Here is a 19,101-nt window from a genome sequence, read left to right on the forward strand (position 1 = left end):
TTTTGCTTCACGCCCCACAGGCAGAGAAAACAAACACTCTTTATATACTGAGCAACTTAACAACTTAACGAGCTTGACTACTTAAAGTCACATGACATTGCTAACTTGCCAGCGTCTTAGGTTTCACACCCTAACAGGAAGCTGGTAAAATGTGGGTTAAATAAGGGAACTGTTAGATAGCTGGTTAACTGACTGATATCATTTTGTTGCAGACAGGATAATGTCCCAGGCTACTTGTGCTCAAAAGCATTGCCACAGAATAAGTACTGATCCTCATCAGTGGCAGTGATGGAAATAATTAAGCAATTCACCACGGTCCTGATTGTGTCCTCACAGTTTCTCCCAAAGGAATTCTTGGAGCTGCTCCAGATCGTTTTTATCGTTTACTTGTTAATTCTTCAATTATTTGTTTACCTGTTGATTGTTTAATTTCTAGGGACAGGAGTGTAGTAATCGGGCACCCAGCTACTTGCCCCTCCCTCACCCGTCTTTGCTTCTCCGGCCAGAGGAGGCGTCTGGAGCAAGGCTGGCAAGCCTGTTTACTTTTCCAGAAACAGGACAAAATAGAACTGGTAAGGCTGCCACCACTCCCTCAACCCAGGGTTACCAGAAGCCACAGCTCAAGGGAGTCAGCTGTGCTCCTTTGTTACCGGCTAACCCCAAAACTACAAGTTGCTTCCACAAACTTGCAGGCAGGAATCCTTTGATATAGCGGAACCAAGAAGTCTAGGCGTTGGAATTAGCCATTCCCTCGGATAGGCACACACAATGCACAAGAAAATTTCTTTCTTAAAATTTATTTTAAAAACATAAAGAACATGCTAATAAGCAGGCACATCTCTTGGTAAATTACAACTACAGAAAAATAAGAACGTTGTAAATTATAGCTGACTATATACTCACTTCTATACTCTAAGGCAAAGCTAGGATAGTTAAAGTCTTTCAGAAATCCGCATCTAAAGGTCTCAGAAAATCTTCAATGCAAAAGCACAAAAGGACAAAAAGACGGCTGCTTTGGTGGACATCAGCAGCCGGGCGATTCTTTGCGAAAAGCAGAGCACGTTCTTTCAAAACACTCTCTAGATCTTTTATCCATAATTTGCACGTGGAATCAGAAACCCCCAAGCCCAATCAGAACCCTTGATTACATTTGAATTCTCCAATGACCAGCTTGTGGGCTAATAATTCTAATTTGTGGCAGCTGAACCAATTAAGCCTTCAGAACCTAGATCAAGGTGTTTCCGCCCTTCCCATGGAGACTAGTGGAGCATAGGCAGAATCACATACAGAGGGTATGGTCTCATAGCTTTGAACACAGGTGTTAAACCTTCAATTTAGCCCGACAATTCCTTTCCCATGGTAGTCCTCTCACGCCCTTGGAGCCAACGGGCCCAGAGATTAAAGCAACAGCTACTAGGGAAGTACTAACTTTACTACAACGAGTATCCCAGATTTCAAATTACATACATGCAAATAAAATAGCAATAACAGACACCTAGAATTACAAGCATGATTCAGACTTCTGGATTATTTAAAACTGTCTCCTTATTAGCTGCTCCCTGCTGTTCAGCTCAGGCCTCAGTAAAATAACATAGCATTTGGGGATAAAGATACAGCCCAGTAACCCACAACTGGAGGCCAAGATGGAGAAGATCTCCACAGCCACCATGTATTTGCCCTTGGTGCTCAGGTAGGTTGGAACAAAGGAGAGCCACACACTGCAAAAGACCAGCATGCTGAAGGTGATGAATTTGGCTTCATTGAAACTGTCAGGCAACTTTCTAGCTAGGAAAGCCACCGTGAAGCTCACAATGGCCAGCCAACCCATGAATCCCAGGACACAATAAAACATGATAGTGGAACCTTCATTACATTCTAGTATTATTTCTTCAGTCATTGAGTCCATGTCAATGTCTGGGAAAGGAGGAGAAGTGGCCAGCCATATGCTACAGATTGTGGCTTGAATAAGGGAGCAGGAAAGAACAATGGAGCTGGCCAATTGTTTTCCCAGCCACTTCCTCATGCTGGACCCTGGCTTGGTGGCCATGAAAGCCAGAACCACAATGGTGGTTTTGGACAATATGCAAGAAATTGCCACTGAGAAAATCATGCCAAAAGCAGTTTGTCGAAGGAGGCAGGTGACTTCCTCAGGCTGGCCAATGAAGAGCAGAGCACAAATGAAGGAGAGCAGGAGGAAAAGGAGGAGAATATAAGTGAGGTTGCAGTTGTTGGCTTTAACTATGGGAGTATCTCTGTGCTTTGTGAATATTTGAAGCACCAAAGCTGTGATGCAGGAAAAGAAGAGGGCCAACGTGGCCAAACTGATCCCCAACGGTTCCCCATAAGACAAGAATGTTTTGTCTTTGGGGAGGCAGCCATCCTGTTCATTGTTTGCATATTGATCTCCAGGGCATTCAAAACAGTTGTCTATGTCTGAAAAAGAAAATGGAAAAAACAAATCTTATTAAAACAAAAAAGAGATGCCAGAATGTATATTTGCTACTTCTATACTGTTTTCCCACTAAAGAAAGCAGCTTCACTGGGAAAATTAAAGTGTGTGATGTATTCCTTACCCTTTTTGTTTGCGATCTTCCCTTCTGGGCACGGAAGGCAATCGTAGCAGCAGAATGGCTTTCCTTCCTTCTTATTCTTTCTATAACCTACATGACAATTCTCATTACACAGAGAAGTGGGTTGTGCCTGTTCATAAATGAAAGAAGGAAATTGTTTGGGACTTATCTTCAAATAGTAAAAATGACTGTTAAGCAATAGCTTGCTAGAGGTTTTTTGTTTTATCTGAAGATGATCTTAAATATTGCTCTAATTGTAGCATTGGAACTTCTATCATTACTCCAGTACATTTGCATTTATGAAAACCATATTGGTAAGTATTTGAACTTCTTCAGAGATTAGCATGCCAATCTCTTATCAAATTAGAAAATGTTCAGTTGAAAGCTTAATGGGTCACAATCTCATGAATATTGAAATTGCTCAAGTGCTTTTGACTTACAGTTGCAATAGAAATTATTGAAATTCTGCCCTGTCCAGGTAGTCTAACCACTGTTCCTTTAACTTTGAACTTGCGAACTATGCTTCCAATGGTTTCTCTGGCAACATTCAGTGCCTTTGCTTTCTTTTTGTATACTTGTACCTTTTTTGTGAAGGGCGATGATCTCTTGTCTTACCTTCTTGGACCATTCTACTGACTTAGAAATATGGCTAACATACAGCAACATTTGACATTCAACAAACGCCTTGCGAGTTCAGGTATTTCATGTATTAGATAGAGCTAGAAACAAGATAGCTTTCCTTTTATCAGTGCTACAGCCTGATATTTCCTTAACAGATTGAGTCTGATTCTGATAATTGATGATTCAATGTGTTGCAATGAGGCATTTTTGGGACACTTCTGCAAAAAAATAGAGAAAATCCTGAATAAATTCTTACCTGGTTGAACCAGTTGGGCCACATGATACCATCATCATGAATGGTAAGCTTCTTTTCTGGGGGAGCTGTGGGTCCATTGTTCCAACTTTGACTCTCAGAAATGACTGATTTGGGAATGTGACCCAATTTATTACATCCAATCCAGCTACTAATTCCCCATTTTGGTCAAAGGAAACTTCTTCCCCAATGCTATTATTAAATGAAATACTTCCCAGAAAGTGGTGGAGCTAAGTTTGAAGAAGAAAAAGGCAATTAATGAAGATGCCAAAAATAATTAAATATTAGTAATATTCGTACAAATAGAGTGCTTATCTTTAACATTTAAGACCTATAGTTTGTGGTCCATTTAAAAGTTGTATGTTAGTGTTTTTCTTTCTCTCTTTTTAATGAATCTCTTCTTCAAAAATGGATGGAGCTAAAAAGGAAAAAGGAATTAATGAGCTGTGCTATTTTCTAGAAAAAGAGGTGCTGGAACTCACCACAAACACCTCCCTCGTTCCCTTGGAATGGCAATGGAGTCCCCCTGAGAGGGGAGAGAACTGAGTTCCAGTAAGTTCCAGCTGAAAAAAGACCTACTCATGATCAGATACAAAAGAGCAACATTGTGGAACACAATATTCATTTAAATGTTTTGTGAAGGATACTTCTAATCGTAGTAATGTTCACTGTGAAGGTAAGATGTGGTTCTTTTGAGAATTACAGTTAGTCTTAGCCTAAATTTCATGGAACTTCACAAAAAATATTAGACAGGACGTTCCTTCAAACAGGTGGATAAGCTGTGTAGATAAGTTGCTCATCACTTTCCAGGGATACAGGGCTGCCTTTGTACAAATTGTGATAGCATGATATTGTGTACCTAGCCATCTATAGCCATATTTTGCTATTCCAAGGACAACTGAACCCACTTTAAAGTGATGGCAGAATTTCATCCACTATGTTATCCTAACCATTAGTGGATAGTTACTTTCTCCTTGATAGGAAAGAGGAACGAGTTTCCCCTACTGACAGAGGTATTCAAGAAAAGTGCCCCCTTTGGCTTCTGCCTGAAGTTGACCATTACCTCACACACGCTAGATAACCCATGGTGGTTATAGAGTTTTACAGAGGGGGATCTGCTTCAGTAACATTCAAATATCACTTATTTCTGTTGATTTGGAATGTTAAAGTTATCTTGGGAAATATATAAGTGATTTTTCAGCAGGCATAGCAAACACGCAGTTGTGCTACCACAGGCAGCAGACATTTTGTTACAGTCCTGCACAGGAGTAAAGTGTCCAATGAGGAATTCTTCCACCTGAGTTTTTAAGGAGGTGTGGAACTGAAGCAGACATATTTTCCACAACCTGCATTTTTGGTTGAAAAATACCAACCTATGCCCACTATTTGCCATTCCCTTGATATTTTGTTCTTCAGTTACCAGCATACAACCCAATGAGACTTAGTGAAGGGCAACTGTAAATGGCTTTTATTGATGACCCATGTTCCATGCAGACCTCTTACTCTGGGCATCTTGTACGTAGACAGGATGATTGACATGTGGAGACATAAATCAGGTTTTGGTCCCCCAATGACCACCTTTGGAGTCTCCTGAACATCACACTTGTAGTTGGGGAGGAGTCTTTCTTGGCTAGAGAAAAGTTCTATGGAGGCTTGGTAGGTAAACCATGGACTGAAATAGTTGTTATAGATGTGGAAACCCAGAGAGATATTGGGCAATATTTTGGGATTTTCATTTATCTCTTTCACAGCAAATGCCAAAGCCAGGATATGCTGGTAGAGTTGTGTCATTGGTCTGTATGGAGAGTGACATAGTGCATAACAATTCACATTCACAAACATAGAACATGTATGGATATATTGAAACACAAACGTGGATGTTTCGCTACCCTGAACATCTAACTCCTGCCACGTCACAGGCGGCCTGGCCCTGATTGCTACTATTTCTGTTCTACGGAGGAGGAAGAGAAAGTTTGGTTACCAAAATCTTGTAATAAAATCACCTCTAAGTCTGAATGAATTACCACTTAGCTTTGATTAAAGTCAAATATTAAATAAGAAATCCTTAGCTCACCATGGTAAATAAGCAGAAAGCTTTAAGAAAATGAATGGGGATGTTACCTTTTTTTCTGAGTTAGTTCTAGGTATGAGCTTTCGTGTGCATGCACACCTAGAACTAACTCAGTTGGTCTTTAAGGTGCTACTGGAAGGAATTTTTTTATTTTGTTTTGACCATGGCAGACCAACACGGCTACCTATCTGTAACCTTTTTTTCTGTCTTGCAAACTTTTTTTATAAAAACTGAACACTGGTATAAGCCTACCGTATAAGAAGAAAAAGGTTATCACACACTGCAGAAGTGGGTTTGTGTTTTCAGGTCTGCCCTAATCTCTCAGAACTTCCTGGAAGGAAAAAGTTGGTAGGAATCATCATACACTTGTGGCCAATATTGTGAAAACATTTTGGAAAGTATGTATGTATCTCTGGCTCATAACATCAGTATTATTTAGATTAATACCATAATAATCAAGCCCTTCAAGATCCTGTTAAGTGGGATTGCTATCAATGTATCTCTTTATTAGCTGCAGCCAGCAAAATTCTTGCAAGGATCTTAGGAAATCGTCTCCTAACAATATATAAGGCTGCCCTTCCTGAATCCCAAAATGGTTTTTGACCTTCTAGCAGGACAGTGGACATGATTTTCACCACTTGACAGCTACAAGAAAAATGCAGAGAGCGAAACCAACCCCTGTATATGGCATTTATTGACCTGACTAAGGCTGTGAATCGTAATGCCCTATGGACTGTCCTTCTGAAAATTGGCTGCCCAGATGAATTTGTGAACATCATTCATCTCCTCCATGATTATTTGACCGCAACAATTGCAGATAACCATGGCTCTCAAAGTGAACCATTCACAGTGGGATCAGGTGTTAAACAGGGTTGTGTTATTGCCCCAACTCTATTTATTATTTCCATTACCTTGATCCTACACGTACAATATCAAAAAAACCAAAGTGCTTCACCAACAAGAACAAAACAACCTCTATGTACCGTCACAAATCCAACTCAGTGGTGTAACGTTGGAAAGTGTTGATCACTTCTCCTACCTGGGCAGTTATCTTTCCACAAGGGCTGAAATTGATGCCAAAATCCTGCACTGTCTGAGGTTTGCAAGTGCGCTTTCTCCTGCAGGGTGTTTGAGGACTGGGACATTCGCACGGAGAACAAAATGCTTGTTTACAAAGCAATTGTACTACCAACCTCACTTTATTCTTGTGAAACAGGTACCACTTATAAATGCCCATCTCCAATTCCTCAAAAGATTCCATCAACGGTGTCTCTTAAATTTTCTATACGTCGCTTGGGAAGACAGGCAAATTAATGTCAGTGTACTGGGTGAAGCAAAGATCACCAGTATCGAAGAAATGATTCTTCAAATCAACTTTGTTGGACAGGTCATTATGCCTGATTATCGTCTTCCAAAGCAACTACTCTACTCCAAACTTTAATATGGAAAGCACCATGCTGGTGGTCAACAAAAGAGGTTTAAAAACTCCCTCAAGGCCAATCTAAAAAAAATGTAGTCTGAACACAGACAATTGGGAAATACTGGCTGGGAGAACAGCTTTTACCAAAGGTGTAAAGGACATTGAAGGCACTTGAACTCAGGATGGAAGTGAGAAAAGTGCTAAGAGGAAGGCACATTTGGCCTCACCCTGACCAACTCCCGCCTGGAAATCTAGGTCCTCACTGTGGAAGGACGTGTGGATCCAGGATTGGTCTCCACAGTCTCATATGGACTCACTGTTAAAACCATCTTAATGGAAGTCAAATTTTACTCAGCTACAAGTGATCACCAAAGCAAGCAAGTAGCCAAACAAAAAGTTATGCACAGAAAACCATGATGAGGGTATTTCATAACTTTTCACCATTTATGTTAGCGTAGAAACTTTTTGCTGTAATTGCAGCTCTACAGTGGCATCCTAATAATAATAATAATAATAATAATAATAATAATAATAATAATAAATTTTATTTGTACCCAAGGAGTAAACCAAATATTTTAATTCACCAGGTGTTTTAATGTGAAACCAAGATTGTTTCTAAAAATTGTGCTTTATTCTTTGGTTGCTTCTGACTAAAAGTTTTTTTAATCAGCTCCACAGATATTCTGTTGAATTCAGGTCAGGGCTATTCAGCACAGTTTTGGGCATTATATTCTGTATTATATTTTCTTTCTAATGATATACTGCAGAGGTTCATTCTAATGGTATACTGTTCTTATGAGCCATCAACCCTTAGAAATACAGCTTTTCATAAAGTTTTCCACAATTTTGACCACTAGTATAATGAGCATCACTTTCATCATATGTCAAATGCAGAAATATATTCATTACAGATATGCAATATGGTTTTAAAGCGGACACAGACACACACAGACACACACACACACAGAGACGCACACACACACTTCCTTACAGAATGTCATCAAAGAGTTCAGTTGTAGGAGGTTCATTGAAGGTTATGCTTGAAGTTATATAGATTTGACACATAATGCCACCAATAACAACATCTCCAGACTGGAAATATTTGTGAAGAATAGGAAGAGGGTCACTGATGGAACACGGGGCAACAACAGCCTTGCACTCATCTGGAGGAAGCAGCACTGACACCAACATCATGGAAAGTACCATCCTGCACAGAGCATGGTAGGAGCAAAAGGAATTTTTAAGGCGACAATTCATCTCTTTGCACATTGTCATCTGAGTGATGCTGAGCAGCAAAGTCTCACTGGGATGGTTATGAAAGCCAGATTTTTGCTGGGAAAAGAATGAGCAATCTGTCTGACAGAGACCTTGGTGTAAAGCCAAGCTCTGAACATCACAGGAGATATTAATAGTATCTGCAACTCTTGATTCGTAGTTTTCATGCAGCTACTGGAACTCCCCAGAGAGTCAATGGAATAATCGTAATTTCTTTGATAATTACAGGAGACTTAATCAGCTTCTCAGTGATTTAGGGGTGGGGAGCATGTTTATCACATCACAGCCAAAGTCTCAGCTGGTCCTCCTTAGTAGGGAGAGCAATAAGAGTTTATGGAGAGTCAGAATAAAAGAGAAAATTGCTTAATAAGAAAATAAATAGTAAAAGAATAACTGCTTTTCAGCTTTCCATTACATTAACTAACACCATATGGACAGACCATAAATTTCAGCAGAGAGCCAGTCTGATGTAATGGTTAGAGTGTTGGACATGGGAGACCAGGGTTCGAATCCCCACTTAGCCATGAAGCTCACTGGGTGACCTTGGGAAGATCACAGCCTCTTAGCCTAACCTCCCTCAGAGCGTTGTTGTGAGGATGAAATGGGAGGAGGAGAACCATGGTATATAAATGTAATAAATAGACAAATATACAGTAATCAAGTTTAGATTTAGAAATCTGTGAATTCAGTGATTTAGAATCTTTCTCTATGAGCTTTAAAATGCTTAAAACACTCCTATAACAATCAATTCTCACCAAGTTACAGTGGAACCTCTGGTTACGTAGCATCCTCCTTGTGAACACTTCGGGTTACAAGCTCCGCTATCCCGGAAGTAGGTGCCCCTGGTAGTGAATTTTCCCCAGGATGTGAGATGAAGTCACGTGCTGGCGGTGCATGTGCAGCGGGAGGCCCCATTAGCAAAAGTGTGCGTCATTTTAAGAATGGTTTCAGGACAAGAATGGACCTCCAGAATGAATTAAGTTTGTAACCAGAGGAGCCACTGTATGTCTAAAGGTGGAATACTATAGTATTCTTCATATCATGAATATTCTTAATTCTACTTTCTTGTGCTAAAAATTGTAGGTTGTGACATATGTGGGCCATAGGTGACATGGGGATGGGGCAGCAAACCTCTCCATCATCCGATATCACAGAGACACCAGAGAACCCATTTTCCCCACATGAATGATCATCTGGTCTTTGGGGCTGAAACTCAGCAAACATGGTGCTCTGCAAGCTCCTGCTATCAGCTGATCTTTGGGGCCTCACAGTGCTGCATATGGAGCTATGCAAGGCCCCACAAGAGCTGGTTGTTGGGGTTTCCATAGCTTCATGAACACAAATTGCAAGCCTGAACTATCAGAACATCATCAGCACTTGTAAAGCACTTTGCACGGGCTTTTGTAGGTTCTCCTGAGAGCTGAAATGTTCTTCAGTCCAGCCACTCTGTATCTTCCCTACATGGAGAAGATAAACTCAGAGAATCTTTTTAGGCAGAGGGAGACCAGTGGGTAACAAATGTCATTCAGCATCTGAATTGTCCATGATGTTCTGCCACGTTATACAGGCTTTTGCAGCTACAGTACACTGTGAGATCAGCAGCCTTTCCTGATTACATATAAATAAATATATAAAGTATAGTCTCGGCAGAAGTTACGTGTTTCACACTGATGATCTCTCCCCATGAAGGGATATACCTTTAGCCCCTATGAATGGAAGATCAGTGTATTGACAGGATAACAAATTGACAGAACAACTTTACGCGATTAAAAATTGGTCTCAGCTTTATTGATTACAGATGTAGGTTGGAGGCTATTTCTGGGAAGGAAAAAGATGAAAAGGATAAGAGTTGAGAAAGACAAGGAATTACTTTGTCTGGTTTTCATCCAATAAATGCCAGCAAAAAATAGAAAAATTAAAAGTATCAACACAAGTTGATTCCTATTTGCTCCTCAGAATTAAGTGATCTTTGCTGTTCAAGTTGGGCCTCAGAAGAATGATGTACAATTTGGGGGCAAAGATACAACCCAGCAAACCTGCGCTGGAGGCCAAGATGCAAAAGACCTCCACGGCCACCATCTGCTTTCCTTTGGTGCTCAGATAAGAGGGAACAAAGGACAGCCAAACGCTGCAGAACACCAACATGCTGAAGGTGATGAACTTGGCTTCGTTGAAACTGTCCAGCAACCTCTTGGCCAGGAAAGCCATAGTGAAGCTGACCATGGCCAGGAATCCCAGATAACCCAGGACAGAATAAAACATCGCGACAGAACCTTCGTTGCATTCCACAATGATTTCCTCCATCAGAGAGTTCATGTCCACATCTGGGAATGGAGGAGCCGTACAGAGCCAAGCAGCACAAATGCTGGTTTGAACGGAGCAGCAACCAAGAAGCACAGAGTTTGTGAGAGATTTCCCCACCCATTTCCTCATCCTGGATCCTGGTTTGGTGGCCATGAAAGCCAGAACCACCGTGATGGTTTTGGCCAAGACACAAGACACTGCAATGGAGAAGATGATGCCAAAAGCAGCTTGTCGTAAAGAGCAGCTGACTGGGTGAGGCTGGCCAATGAAGAGCAAGGAGCAGAGGAAGCAGAGCAAGAGGGCAAGGAGCAGAGTGTAGGTGAGGTCCCGGTTGTTGGCTTTGACAATGGGAGTGTCCCCATTCCTGGAGAAGACGCCAAGTATCCAAGCTGTGACCAGAGAAAAGACCAGAGCTAAGGAAGCTAAAACGAACCCTAAAGGTTCTGCTTAGGAAAGAAAATGTTGGTGTTTGGGGATGCATTGATCTCTGTCCTTGTTGGGAAATTGGTCATCTTGGCATTGGAAACAATAATCCATATCTTTAAAAAATAAAAATAAAATAAATGATATGGTTTTATCTGGGCTACCGCCAGAGATCTGAAACCGCAGCAAAGGTGAACTCTAAAGGTCAAGTGATTGGGGAATGTGCCAATCACTCCCTGATGGCGCTTTTGGAAAAACTATTAGGAAATGGGGAGAGGTGCAGGGCCCTAGGCAAATAAACATTTTGTTGTTTTCAATTAACCACCTTGCTTTTAATTCAGACCAGCTTGCACCAGCAGACAGGCATTTCTGCAAATCCAAGGACCTAGAGCTTAACATCCTGTTTTGTCAACAGCTGCCATATCTGTAGTGGCATGGCCCTGTGGCCCCTGATCGCCTGGGCGCGGGGCTATGCTGTTATTTCTACCCCTACAGGTCTGTTGTGAGTTCCAGTTCGGTGTGTGCAGTCAGCAGTCCAATCAGCCCTCCAGCATGGTCCGGCATCAGGGCCCTACTAATCCAACTCCAAACTTCCAGCTTCCTACTGGAGATGCCAATAAAGCACTACCCGAGGGAGACGAAGCGCTGCCGAGTGCAGACCAGGAAAGAACCATGTCTAGTCACTTGCGGTGACATCAAAGCTCTGGTTGCCACCGGACAACATCAGCTCTCTCAAGCCTGAACAACCAGAGACATCAGACTCACTATTTGCGGCCATATATTTGCCCATCTTACTGCCAACTCCATGCTGTTTCTTTTCATGCTATGCCTGCTTTTGCCAATGAAGGCTTTGACGGACTGTGGCTCACTAGCTGGCTTCCTGAGTTTCCATGGCCTAAACAAGTTTTTGTTTACAACATTTTGATCACGATTTGCCTGATCTCTGGGTGCTGTTTCATACAATGTATTCCCTCTCTGCTCCAGCTTTGCAAACCACGTTCTTGGCCTCACATTTTAGCCCTTACGGATTCGGACTCAGGATACACCCATCTTCATGCTCGTCTCCTGACTTATCACCCTAATTATCAAAACATAATTAAAGAAGGAGAGAGCTATCAAAATATTAAGGAAAGGGAGATGTAGAGGTAACGCTCCGCTTTGCGAAGGCAAACCTCACACCAGATGTGCAACAGTATGTCAAGGAGCGTTATGCCCCCTTTCCCTGACCTTTTGCCTTCTTGGATAGAAAAGAGGGTTTCCCCCCTGACCTTTTGTCCTTTCACAATTTGTTTGCTAGACATCACTTGGCTGGAGCATGATGGGGGACGCAGACATAATCAAGTATCAGGGGGAACATTTGAGGGAAACTCCTGCTGACACTTGTATTTGCTAACACTGGAAATGTGCGTAGATGGAAATATGTTATGTTCAGGGTGGTTTCACTACTGTTTCCAGTTGTTGACTTCTGCTAATAAAAGGAGCCTCGACAGAGCTAGCCGGCAGCTTGCTTGGCGCATGCTTGCTAGCTTGCTTCTGCACAGCTCACCTGCATTACCAACACCTGTCTCAGGTCCATCACTTCAGAGATCATTTCATGCTTTTTTCTGGCTCACACACCTAAAACTATCCACTCCTAACAATGTAGCATGTGAGAAGCAGGCAGATACCAGAAGACATAATCCACACCTATTTCCTCAGATCTGACTTGTAAAAGTTCTGGATCTAGTTTCCCCAACTATCTCTTTTTTCTTCCAGATATCAGTGCAGCAGCTCTTCTGTTTAGGAGTACTGAACTGCTAATAGAGGGAAACAGTTGAAATAGATATTAGGAATATTTTTTTATAATAGGAGATGATGTCTCCTACCCGTCTGATTCGAAATCATCCCATTTGGACACGAAGCACAATCATAGCAACAAAATGGCATCCCCTCCTTCATTTTTCTGCTGTAGCCTGGCTGGCAGTGATCATTACACAAGGCAAGGGGCAGCACCTATTCTTAAAAAGAGGAGAAAATGTAGCTCTCTTGTGCCTTGTAAACAACATAGCTTTAACCAAAGAGAAGAGATCAGTTGACTGGTTGACATTATTCCAGGAAGGTGTGTTGTATGCCTAAATATAGGGACACGGGACTTGCCGATCAGAACGTCATTCAATCAGAAGGTGATTCGAATCCCCGTGACGGGGTGAGCTCCCGTTGCTCAGTCCCAGCTCCTGCCAACCTAGCAGTTCGAAAGCACGTCAAAAGTGCAAGTAGATAAATAGTTACCACTCCAGTGGGAAGGTAAACGATGTTTCTGTGCGCTGCTCTGGTTCTGGCTTAGTCATGCTGGCCACATGACCAAGAAGCTGTACACCGGCTCCCTCGGCCAGTGAAGCGAGATGAGTGCCACAACCCCAGAGTCGGCCACGACTGGACCTAATGGTCAGGGGTCCCTTTACCTTTATGCATAAATATATTGTAATGCAAATATTGGGAGTGAATGAGAAGGGATATTGAATTTTTCATCTTCATAAAGATGGAGGATGGAGAGAGGACAGGGGACTTTGAATTACAGGGAGTCAACAGAGAAGGTAAAATAGGAAGCACATATATCAGGCTCAGAGAAGCACCACAAAAATATAAATCTTCTTTCAAAATAAATGGGTAACAGCCTCTCCTTGTCTTCTGAGCTGTAAATCTCACTTGGTTCAGCATGATTTACTCCTACATTCATGTTCAAAGCATTAAAATGTTATACTGAAATCCTATATATCAGGGATGTGGAACCTTTGGTCCACCAGATGGTATTGGACTGTAACTCTCTTCAGTCTGAAAACCAGTCTGGCCAGTGATCATGGAGGAGGAGAGTTGGGAGCCAACAATATTCCATATGCAAAATAGTGGAATATATTACCATTATATACTTTCAAACCAGAACTCTAAAGAAGAAAATATCTACTTCTCACCTCATGTACAATGGTAAAATAACTTGTTGGAAATGGATTATACCTAAACAATTGCTTATGAATGATAAAGAATGTCTACATTAACTTTATATGATACGATAATCTTTATTGTCATTGTCCCATATGTATTGCATTGTCCCATATGAACATAATTTGTATTTTTAATAATAATACCTAATTTTTAAAAAAACCATTGGTCCCACCTGATTAAAAGATCTGTGCCATGTGATGGCTCCCTCATCCATGCTGAAGTCTACATTTTGTGAATCTTGTGGAACTATCTTTCCTACTTTCACACGGGAGAAGGTTTGGTTTGGAAAAGTAACCCAGTTAATAATATCAAATCCACCTGCTAACTCCCCATTCTCATCAAAGGACACTAAGTCACCAGCACCGTTGTTGAAGGAGATACTCCTCAAGAACGAGTGCAGCTAGGCAGAAGAAAACAAAGGCAAAGTTTAAAAAAGGAGAGCTTTTGTGGATTATAGAAAGGAGAAAGTATCAATCCATATATTTCACACAATGGAAAGTAGTCCAAAAGTGCAGTCTACAACATTTGGAGCACCTAAGTATTTCTAGCAAGTACAGGTGGCCTGCCCCTTGCCTGAGGGTTCAGCTCTGGGGTCCGTGTGCAAAGGCAAAATGGTGCCATGTCAGGAAGCCCTGGAACTGCCCCTCCTGCAAGGTGGGTGTGCAGGGAGAAGGGGGCAAAGGAATGGTGAGCAGCTCCTGGTGGGTTTTCCCTGATCTCCTTCTTTTGTTTGCTTGTTTATTTACTTTTCCGCATCCAAGAGATGCTTCCACATGTCTTGCCAGCCCATGTTCCTAGAGAGGCAGGGAAAGGGTACAGAGTGCCATAACTCCTTCAACTACTCCTGCAACTGGAAGGGAAGTTCAGGTTCTATCTTGATTGTGGCTCCTTCAGCTTGAAGGAAAGAGAAAACAGTTAAGGATTGAAAAGAATGTGGGAATTGTAGAGGAAAGGTAAAAGCTGTAAGAGGTTGTGTGTGTATATCTTTGTCTTTGTGTTTGTGTGTATTCATCCTATGGACTGTGTGTCATCGCCCATTAGATTAGCCCCAAGCAATCTTTGTTCTGAACAGGAAATCTTACCTGCCAAGGTTGCAGTTTTGGAGGATCGAGCCCACCTCTGCCTGCCATCATTCTGCGTTTTGACCTGGATGAGTGCATCTGATGTAAAGTATGTGCAATGGCATAAACCGCATTATAGATACTGTAACTTTGGCCAGTCATGGCCATTTCAAAAATATGCCCAGGAAGGCTCTCCAGACTCTCATGGCCAGTGCAGGTCTTTGTGTTTTCCTTGTGCCCATTGGAAGCAGAAAATAAACACCTGAATGCCTGTTGCCAAAAAGCCTGGAGGAACCCATCTCCCTTTGGAGAGTTGGGGTTCAGGGTCTGAAGGAAGTCTTTAAATCCCTGGACTTCCTCTGTGTGAATTGCAAAAGACAAGGCACTATCAAAGACTTGTATATCGTAATACCTTTGAATTGTTTCTGAAGAGAAAGCCCACTGGGCTGTCAAAATCCACACAGTGCCTGTAGAATTCTCTGCAACATCTTCTGCTAATGAAAAGAAATATTGCATCCATTTCACAACTGCAATGGTCTGAGGTTCTGCGCACAGAACCAATATGTTAACGTCTGAGGCCATCAGGAATGAGGACTTGGCCCGTATGCGTTCGAAGAAACTAAAATTATCTATACCCTGAGATATGGCTGGTAGTTTTTCATTGAAAGCTGTACAGACTCCATGCTGGGAAAGCATTGGCACTAAGCTTTGCATAAAGGTCTCTCCATTTTCATCATCGGATGCCACAATTCCTACCCATGTCCACTGGAAATGTCGAAGTAGCATGACAATCCCTGCATATTGATATTTCTCATTGGGCACCGTTCGGTAGAATGTCTGGGGCTGCAACTCTGGGCTTCTCACTGGAGCTAATACGCAGTAAGCAATCTGGAGGAAGAAATCAATTCCACAAGAATTGGAGAGTTAGAGCAAACAGCCGTGGTTCATCCCAAGTATCTGCATGTTGATTTCACAAGAACATTACGCATATCTCCAGCAGCTGTTGGTGGGGGGGAGGAGCAGGGTTCTCTGACCTCTTGCAACTGGCCTTGTGCAGCTTCCTGGGAGCAGGAGGAAGACTCCTGCTGCTGCGTTTGACCTGTTCCAACCCCCCTGCTGCTTCCCAGTGACACATGGGAAACAAAGTCAGGCAAACACCAAAGCCCCTCTCCTCCAACCACCACTGTAAAACTCCCCCAGATGTTTTTTATCAGTTTTTTTTATTTCACTTTATCATAAGAATGAACCAAAGCAAAAGAAAGTATTGAGAACCCAGAAGATAACTATTGTACCAGAGACAGAAGAGCTTCACAGCCCCCACACTTACTATACCTGTGGAATCTTGTAGATGCGTAAGACAGTAGCCATGTGGAGGGAGATGTCAGAGTCAAGGCCCCCAATAACAGCTATCTTTTGTCCTTTCTTGTCACATTTGAAGTTGGGGACAATCCTTTCTGTGATGGATAGAAGTTTCAAGGTGTTCTGATAAGTCATCCTTGCATTTACATAGCTATCATAGACGTGAAACCGAAAGCTCATATTTGGTAGGATATTTGGGTTCTTGTTTATTTCTTTGACAGCAAACACCAGGGAGAGAGTATTCTGGTAGTTCTTCAGTATTTCTCTAATAAAAGAGTTATACTTTGTGTCAGAGGTATTCTCATCCGCTCCCTCTTAAGCAAATAGGTAACTTTCTGGCTTTCTCTGGCAAATCCCAAAAGATTAAATAGAACAAATAAGCAAAAAACAGGCAAGCAAACCATATATGCATTGTGACTCTTGACAGTTCATAGCTGAAACCCAGGAACAATATTCAGTCAGCTTTAAGAATATTGCATCTAAAAAGTGTTTAATTTTGTGCAGAACATTCATATCCTGAAAGACACATACTGTATGTAAATTAATCTCTTATATGCAGGTTTACCACTGCTGCCTAAAATTATGGGTCCTCACAGGCTGCTAACAGGCGGCTAGCCTCAGAGGCGGCCATTCCTCCTGTGCTAATGTTGCAAAGGGGGACTTGGTTGCCACATCCTTCTCTTAACTCCTTATTTTATTTCAGCAACCAACAGACACTCACTGGATGAGAAGTTGCCAAGTCAGACATTTTGACTGGAGCCTCTCAGATAGTTAGAGTTTGGTGTAGGTGGTGTAGGTTCCACATCAGGTGGAACAGGATATATTCTTTCTTAGTAACCGAGTTTCCATCTCTCCCTCCTTTAAATAAAATTATGGCTGTACCAAAAATACTGTAGCCAATGTAAGTCATACTCTTACAAGGCCTATTACATTAATAGATCAGACTAAGTTAGTTGTATTAATTTCAGTGGGTCTACTCTACAAATAAGCCAGATAGAGTTTTCAAGTTCTCTTTTTATTATCAAATATGGTTTACATTGCAAAGCAGAGAACATAATCTAAAATCTATGATATTCACGTTTCACAGCATATGTGACTGTCAGATTAAGTGATTCAGATTGTGAATGTGAGGATCAAGCTTTACTACAAAGGACAACCAAATGTTAATGGAGTGAAAGGAAACACAGAGGGAGCTTGAGGATGAAGTTGGGAGAAATTGGTGAGAGCCATTGGATCAGAAGATGAGAAAGAAGAACAGGCAGAAGATAGAGGCATCATGAAGTGGAATCAAGCAACAAAGAAGGTGACCAGATCACAATGTAAAGAGAAGAAAATATATATTTAACATTCCTACTGGGGAAAAAATCATGTGGAAACGTGTTCTGAGGATGCCACTGTATGTTTGGAGTAATTGTCGCATACATGAGCTCACCAAGCGTACACTATGAAGGATAGAGGGGTTTTTTACTTACAAAAGTTCATCTGTAAGCTTTGTGTTTGGGTGCTCATGGAAAACGATTTTTTCAAATACAAAGCCGAAATAAGAAACAATTCCTCCAATGATTAGGTCCCCTCTCTGATAATTCTGGTATGGAAGCTGGAAAGGCTCCATCATGGTGCATCTAGCAGAGTGTTCCTTGCTCTCAGTTGGAGGCAACTGTATCCACAGGAATAGAAGGATAAGCAGCAGAAATGTTCTGACCATCTTGGGGCCAACGGGGATGCCGAAAGTCAGATTTCTATCTTATCTACCATAAACTGCATTACAAGAAATCTCATTGAATGACTTTTGGATTATTTTGATAAAGGGAAAAAGCCAAAGATCTGAAAACCTGCATGTTCAGAATGTCTCATGTGGGCTCTGAATGACACAGAATTTATTTTATATACACTTTCACATTCTGACATTGATTGTGTTCATGGCCTGAAAAAGTGTACAAGGGATTTGGGAAGATGAATGATAAACCCCAGCAATTTGAGATAATTACCAGTTCCAAAGTTATCTCCTTAGAGCATTGAGCTCTGTGACTTCTAGTAAGATCAAAATAATGATGCATATGTGTTATTGAGTAGTTCTCTTGTAATTGCGAGTGCCCCAGGCAAGCAAGCAGTCCAGCTGCAAACTGTTGATCTGAAGGGAACCTCCTATTTTCCCCAACACTCTTCCTAAATCACACCTGCACTATTTCCCCTAGCTGTGCATGTGTCACCAATGAAGACATGATTTTCAGGATTTTGCACCACAGAGGTGTTTCCTTGTATACCAGTTAAGGGGAGAGAGGAAATACACTTAAAATAATGCAGGATCCAGTTGCAGGTGCAATAAAGAGTGTTACATTTCCTTACAGAAAAGGTTAGTGTAGTGCTGTATCTTTATTTCAGTAAGGCTTTGGACAAAGTCTCTCCCCCTCCTCCCCCATCTTCTGAGTGGAATGAGGGCACTGTTAGGTGGATTTGTAGATGGCTGACGGATTCATCCCATTTTTTGTTGCAATCCAGGTAATGTGCCAAGCCAGTTGTGCTCAAAGGCATTGCCACAGAATCCGAAAAGATCCAAATCAGTGGCAGTGATGGAAATAATTAAGCAATTCACTACTGTCCTGATTGTATCCTCTCAGTTTCTCCCAAAGGAATTCTGGGAGCTGCTCGAGATCTTTTTTATTGTTTACTTGTTAATTCTTTAATTATTTGTTTACTTTTTAATTTCTAGGGACATGAGTATCCCAGATTTCTAATTACATACATGTAAATAAAAAAGCAATAAC

At 41.6% G+C, this 19,101-nt stretch overlaps 3 protein-coding genes across 3 annotated transcripts in view; all 3 read right to left on the reverse strand.

Moving 5' to 3' along the window:
• The window catches only part of METTL25B (methyltransferase like 25B), a 492,409-nt gene that overhangs the window by 197,182 nt on the left and 276,126 nt on the right, over positions 1-19,101 (reverse strand). The gene's annotated exons all lie outside the window — the stretch shown is intronic.
• The window catches only part of LOC309329710 (vomeronasal type-2 receptor 26-like), a gene marked incomplete at its 5' end in the record, with an annotated part of 190,674 nt that overhangs the window by 10,574 nt on the left and 160,999 nt on the right, over positions 1-19,101 (reverse strand). The gene's annotated exons all lie outside the window — the stretch shown is intronic.
• LOC309329711 (vomeronasal type-2 receptor 26-like) lies at positions 1,532-17,951 on the reverse strand (the record flags this gene model as incomplete). The annotated part of the gene is made up of 9 exons (XM_081840724.1): positions 1,532-2,433; positions 2,574-2,700; positions 4,948-5,395; positions 7,927-8,142; positions 11,963-12,015; positions 14,176-14,316; positions 14,999-15,865; positions 16,310-16,601; positions 17,809-17,951. The coding sequence occupies 9 exons, from the start codon at positions 17,949-17,951 to the stop codon at positions 1,532-1,534; spliced, it is 3,189 nt and encodes a 1,062-aa protein (XP_081696850.1).

The sequence above is a fragment of the Podarcis erhardii genome (genome assembly GCF_964252035.2).
Source record: "Podarcis erhardii genome assembly, chromosome: 15".
Taxonomy (NCBI): Eukaryota; Metazoa; Chordata; class Lepidosauria; order Squamata; family Lacertidae; genus Podarcis; species Podarcis erhardii.